At 41.4% G+C, this 6,818-nt stretch overlaps 1 protein-coding gene across 1 annotated transcript in view; it reads right to left on the bottom strand.

The window, feature by feature from the left end:
• sipa1l1 (signal-induced proliferation-associated 1 like 1) overlaps positions 1–6,818 on the bottom strand; it is a 70,549-nt gene that overhangs the window by 13,587 nt on the left and 50,144 nt on the right. Inside the window, 5 exon segments of the mRNA XM_020604087.1 lie at positions 1–2; positions 5–87; positions 425–600; positions 1,133–1,231; positions 3,322–3,901. The exon segment at positions 1–2 is cut by the window's left edge and continues 188 nt beyond it. Of these exon segments, the coding sequence (XP_020459743.1) occupies positions 1–2; positions 5–87; positions 425–600; positions 1,133–1,231; positions 3,322–3,901 (940 nt within the window).

Raw genomic sequence — 6,818 nt, 5'->3', positions numbered from 1 at the left:
GGGGGAACTTTTATTCAAAGGGAGCCGCTGTCGCTGCTGCTACTCTTGTATTCAGACACAGGCATCCGATAGAGCTCTGAACAGCCCCTGTAGAGAGGGAGAGAGAAAGTTAATTTGAACCTAGGTCAGTGAGGGTTCACTTAGTCTTTTTTTTTTTTTTTTCTTGGCACAGAGTGATAAAGTCTAAAATATGATTGCCTCTCAAAGTACTATGATTCCTGATGATCAATAATGGTTAAAACCAATTAAAACCATATTTAACACATTTTAAGCTGTTATAAGGACAAAAATTCAGACCATTGGAAACCGCAAAGAAAGAAAACTTAATTTATTTGCCATCGCTTGGAAACCATAAGGAATTTAATAAATCCCCACGTGACTAGCATAAGAATTTCAGTGGAACAAATGATGGCATCCCACCTACCTGCGTGGTGTGGCGTCATCATGTGGTGGGATGATAACAACGCGCACTGTCACTGAGGTCCGCAGGAGGTCAATCATCTGCTCATGAGTCAGTGTTGCTACAGCAACTTTGCAGATTTCTACCAATCGGCTTCCCTGCCGCAGTCCTGCCTGCCAGGCATAACCGTATGGCTCCACCTGGAAGTATCATAGCAGAACTGATATACAACTGCAGCAGTGAGATTCTTTACTCTCCAAACAGCACTATCCAAGAGAAGGGGGCAAAGCGTGCATGTGCATTATTGTGCTTATGCCCAATGAAGTTTTCTCCATTGAAAAAGTAAATCGATAGCCATTTGCTTTCTGAAACACAGAAAATAAATGACTAACTTGACTTTTCAAACTCGTATATTTGAACATTTTGTGGCAATACGACAGATTACATAACAATACATGCAAACAATCAACAGTCGTATCCTGGTGGCTACACGATGGATGGTTGGATCACATGTCTAAAATGAGAAAGAACGATTAAGTCTTCTCAAACAAGCCTGAAGTACAGAGCTGCAGAAGCTATAAATTTCTAATTGAGACAGAGTAAACTGAACTGTTCAGTTTACAAAAATAATTATTTGTATATTGATATCTTGTGTTGTTTAAAATGAAATGTGTGGAAAAATCTATCGCAGAAGCAACACTTTATTTTCAATAGGCACAAACGCACACACACCTCAGCCACGATGCCTTCATAGTTCACGTGGAAGCCGAGCTGGCCCAGGCCATTGCGACGAAGCGTCATCTCTGATGTCTCACAGCCCTTAGTCAGGAACTGGAAACGGGTAAAAGCAGAGAAACACACAATGCAGAGTATGAGAGGAGTGACAGTAATGGTGGTCATGCTGAAAGGAAAGGAAACTGAAAGGCTGAGAGAGAGAAAAAAGGAAAGAGAAATAAGAAATGAAAGCAAACTGTCAAATTTCACCAATGTGATTAAGTTTTCATGTGTGTGCAGGTCTGTGTACATGTTCAGCGCATATATACACAAGGCAAGGCAGCTGGGATGTCTTGATCCAGCTTTTCTGGACCCAATACCAATCCAATTCCTTTCACATTAATGATCTGCCAATACCGATTCTGATCCAATAGTTATATCTACCTACCTACAGTAAATGTTCCTAAAATATCCTACATATCGAAACTGAAATTAATCTGGAACACTGTCTTTTTCAGGAGCTTCTTGATGCAAATACTGAATCAGGTCCTGGTTCCAAAATACGTTTATTAGCTTAAATTATTGATATGAATAAAAAAATAACTAGGAGCTGGATGACACGCTCTCAGAACCACAGATTCATGACAGGGCAGATACTAACTACTACTTTATACAAACTGTGTGGTCAGACACAATCAAAGTGTATTAACCTCTGCGCAGTGTGTGCAGCATGTTAACATCTCGAGGGAGGCTCACGCTTTTCTTTTAAGTGATCCCCAAGAGATTTATGGCCATACACAAAGATAACTTAATGCTCAGGTTCTAAACTAGATGTGCAGGCACATGCATTCAAACACACTTGTCGGATGACTGAAATAAAAGTAGGTGTGTTTCTGGCTGTGATACTACAGACTGTGTTCACTTAGAAGAAATGCTACTGAACTTGTCTTTTCATGGATAAATGTGACAGCTTGGCGGGCCACGGCACTGTAAAACGGACACCTACTATTTCAAAGGGTGTGAGGTGAAAGGTTGAAAATGGTTACATGTTTAAGGAGGGACAGTACAAATCGCTTGTCAGCCTGAAAAGTGAGTTGACACTGGACCTGGCAGAACCAATTCTCATTCTCAACTGCTTTTTCATTGCAGTTTAGTCACAACTAATCCCCCCTCCCCCCCCTTTTTAGTGACGCACCTGGCAGCTTCAGGGCACTTTGCATTTCTCCGTCTGAACAGAGGTGTTAGCAAAACCTCTGTAGAAGCCAAACTTAACAGAGAACTGTGAATACATCATGCTGCAGACTGGCACCCGATAGGATTTGTTATGATGCTCTCTGATGTTTCTGAATGCGTGCGTGGGAGAGGAAGCGAGTACAAGAAGAAAGACAATGATAAAGAGTAAAGGAGGGAAAAGAGATAGGAGAAAGACAGAAAGAAGGAAAAGCAGAGAGCCATGCCAAAAATCACGAGGCCTCTGCCCTTCCTCTCTCTGGCACCAAGTTACTCCAAATGATTGAAGATTAACACCAGATGCATAAAATTCAACATGAAAGTGATACACTTCTGAGTCCTAAGCCAAATAACAATGTGTGTTTGCTCACGTACGTTTGTATGCAATGGTGAAGTTAATCCAGGTTGCATAAATACATGATAGAAACCATCATTCACACACATTTTGAAGGTAGGGAGAAACTGGGGAAATAAATATATTGTAAAACACTGATGATTACATAAGAAAACACATTTCTCTACCCAGTTTCCATGGAAACAGCTAAGGAAGAGCTAGCACCACTTCACTCTATGAGTAGGTGTATGGGCCATTAGGAGTATGTTGTCCAGAGGTGTTTCTGAAACTTCCTCAATATGCTGAGACCAGTAATGAGAGAAGAGCTTTTGGCATGTAGACACAAAAATGTCATTCTGGCAGACTGACAGCCAGCAATGAATACTAAAGAGATTGTGAGTGAGCCAGGTAAATTGTCAGTGGCAGTCAACAGCATTTTAGCCCATTGATTTGGTCCCTCAATACTTCCATGAAGTATGTGAATGAATGTGTCACCTTTAGCCATTCTCTGGTCTTATCCAGAGTCAACCACATGGAGTTGGTTTAGTTTTACAGCATGAGCAGTGTTATGGAAAGGGACAGCATCTTGATACTAAAACTACATTATCAGATTTATAATGTACTGGGGTGTGTGTTTACTAACCTCTAGACGTTTGACCACCTCTTTGAAATCTTCAGTGTTATTACTGATACTCCTCAAAGACGCGCTTTCTCCACGCTCGTAGAAAATCCGCAAAGATGCAGGACTGCTCAGCGTCCAGCCAATCACATCCTTAGTGGCACAGTTGAACACCACAGCCTTGGCCTCTTGGTCCAACAGGATGAGAAAGTCATTAGAGATGGCCAGAAGAGCCTCCAGTTCCCCTCCGGTCCCCGGATCCTCAGCGTAGACCGCCCAGGTCACCGCTCCAAGGCTGCGCAGCTCTGCCCCTCCGTATGGTCGGCTCTTCTCTTTTTTCTTATGGGCCAACGAGATGAAAGGAAATTTTCCAGAGGGGTCGATGGGCGTGCTGGTGGAATGGCGCTCAGCCAGGTCACGCAGGTATTCCTGGCGTGTTCGGGTGGCCATGGCACGGAACTTGTGGGACTTGTGAGCAGCATTTTCTGCATTGATGACCTTTGCCAGGAGGAAGTCCCGGAACACAGAGGACTTAGGGAAGGTCACACCTTCTGGGATTGGGGGGCCAAAAGAGGGCACATCTTTGGAACGAGTGACTGCCACACTACAAGAAGAAACCAGGAAGAAAAAATAAGGCAGATGGGAAAACAAAGAAAAAACCAGGAGAAGAGAAGAACCAATTTTTCTAGAACGTCCAACATTTTGGTAAACTTGGGGTTTGAGTTGGTTGAGACATCACAGAACACAGATGTGGCTTAGAATCAATGTTTTACAAAATAAATCAACTCAAAATGTCACATCTCATCTAAAGCTTGAATTATTTATGTCATTAAGATTTAAAAGTAAAAAAAGATTCTGCAACAGACCTAATGTTTGATATAAAGTCGTGCTGTTTGCTCAATCAAGTATGAGAACACGCAAAAGAAATTCCTTGATTATATCTCATGAATCAGTTTAAGAGGGTGTCAAACTCAGTTCCAATCCGTCTTCATTTAAAATCAAAAATCTTTCCAGTTTCTCTATAATAGGCCTCATAATAAATCATCTATTGCTGCCATTATTACACTAGCATTACCTGTCTAAATGCTGCTCATAATAAGCAATTATAAATTTAGCATCGTATGGAGGCTATGTGCACTTGCTGCCCTTTCCTTAGAGTATGCAGGTTATTTCAATGCCTTCCAACTCCCTGTTTTTGCTGCTCACCCTTTTCCTTTCATTAAGTCACTGGAATGGCCGTCTGAGGCCATTTCCCCTGTCTGGTATGTCAGAAACTCAGCCATGAGGAAGAAGGAGGGGGAGAAGAAGATGATGGGTGACTGCTATTCCAAATCTCCTGCCCAAAGCCCCAGAAACCCCAGAGTGAGAGAAAAGGAAACTGCAGTTGAGAAGGGAAGACTATATGTGGGGTCAGAAAAGTATGAAGGAATGATTACTTACTGGCAAAAAAAATCGTTTTTCTGTCATGTCAGACAAAAAGACAGTTTGATGTCCTGAATGTCTCAGTCAGAGGCAGTTGACAAAAAAGGGTACTAACTGCACATAGCACTATGTCTATACATGGGTCACGTCACCTGTCCTAGTCTCAAATTCATCAAGACCAAATGAGCACAGACCTTTTCTCAGGTGATAATTACCAGCTGACAAAAGTAGCACTGGAAGTAGGAGTCCTCATCCCACACACTTCTCTGCTGACATTCATCACCACACGCTGACACCAGGATTAATCACTTTGTCTAATAAACAACTAAAGTCAATATGTCTCCCACATATTTCTAAATATCAGAGACACTCTGTCCCAGTGAAGACATGCAGTGTTCAATTATACTAACTGTCAAATTGTTGACATCGCATTTCCCACCTTTCCTTGTTGGTGAAAACAGAACTATGAGAGGAAACTTAGTTTCTGGCTGAACCTGCCTTGGAGACTGACAATACAGACTTTAATAGTACAGCTGATAAATGAATGCTGGGACTACCCTCAGCAGCTGCTGGTCATAATGCTCCATACATTTTAATATAAACTACCCCTGCTGCTACTGTGAATTTGTCAGTTTCCATTTGACTCCTTGTGTATTTTTAGTATGAACTGCCCTCACACCGAATGATCCAAAAACAGAGGAATAAAACTTTCATCAGACTGTTAGTTAAATGTTAAAGTTGATTTCTTTTTGTATAAATAGCCCTGCATGCAACCACTGCATGGTTTCTTCCATTTTTAAGTAAGAAAAACTGGAAGAAAGGATTTTGTCCCTAGAACTCAGAAGCCTTTAAAATTTAAATATAGAATCAAGTATAAAGTGCACAACTTACTTCATGGAGTGAATACAAAGTGTTGAGTTTAAGTGTGAGCAATAATTTGGACAGCCAAAATCAGGAGATTCAAAAAGACCGAATCAGAGCTAAAAGAATGAATGTCACTTTTGGCTTTTTCCTGTTAGGGGTCGCCACAGCGAATCATCACACTGACGATTCGCATGTGGGCATTTGGCACGTGTTTTATGCCGGATGCCCTTCCTGACGCAAGCCTGATTCAAACCCAGGCCGCAGCGGTGAAAGCGCTGAGGGAATATTAGACTCATGCTCATCAGGTGCCAGTGTTTTGCTATACTGCATCTGTTGGGTGTGTAAATAAGCAATTCTCTACTAACAAGTTAACTATCAACTTAAAAAGTAGAAATACGTCAATATTGTGTTCACAGCTTGTTTTCACTGTCCCCAGGTATCTAAAAATAATTCAAAAAGCCACTTGATATAGCAATATATTGCACCAAAGTTTCAGACTTTTTATAATTTGAAGCTCAGATGATGTAAGAATCCTTCACTGTAACATACAATGTGTGTTAATGTGCTGCTGATTTTGGGTTTACCTTACTTACCCTAACTAAGGTGACCTGGCCTAGCTGAACTACACTGGCAGCTATGAGCTCACTACTTTTATCTCGCACAAATTTGAATAGTACTGCAAAACATACAACATTAGATTTTAAAACAACAATCTTTTAGCCAGATGTCAACAAAACAAAGCCCAGATAAAGCAAAACCCAAACGTTCCCTACTTATTAGCATATAAGCCCTTATTTCTATAGATGACAAATGAATAGTGCAGGTTATTTCAGAGTGGAGCCACTAAGTGCTTATAAGCAAGTTGAACAAATGATTAAGATGAAATTTGACCTTTTATGCTTGTTCTTGTCCATCACTACTAACATCACGCAATACATTTACTTTGGAGCTCTAAAAGCACTTTGGCCTGATCTCAAACACCTGCGAGTCTGTCAACCAAAGACCTGTGACTCAGAGGACAGAAAGAAGTGATTGTGGGGAGTTATAGAAGCCAGAAAACAAGACAGAGAAGGCAGAAGACACCAAATGAGAAAAGAGAGAGAGAGAGAGAGAGCCACAGAGAGAGAGAGAGAGAGAGAGAGAGAGCCACAGAGAGAGAGAGAGAGAGAGCCACAGAGAGAGAGAGAGAGAGAGACACAGAGAGAGAGAGAGAGAGAGAGAGAGAGGGAGAGAGA

This window comes from Monopterus albus, unplaced genomic scaffold (genome assembly GCF_001952655.1).
Source record: "Monopterus albus unplaced genomic scaffold, M_albus_1.0 scaffold63.1, whole genome shotgun sequence".
NCBI lineage: Eukaryota > Metazoa > Chordata > Actinopteri > Synbranchiformes > Synbranchidae > Monopterus > Monopterus albus.
Note: the sequence above shows the minus strand (reverse complement) of the source record. Positions and strands in the feature narration are given on the sequence as shown.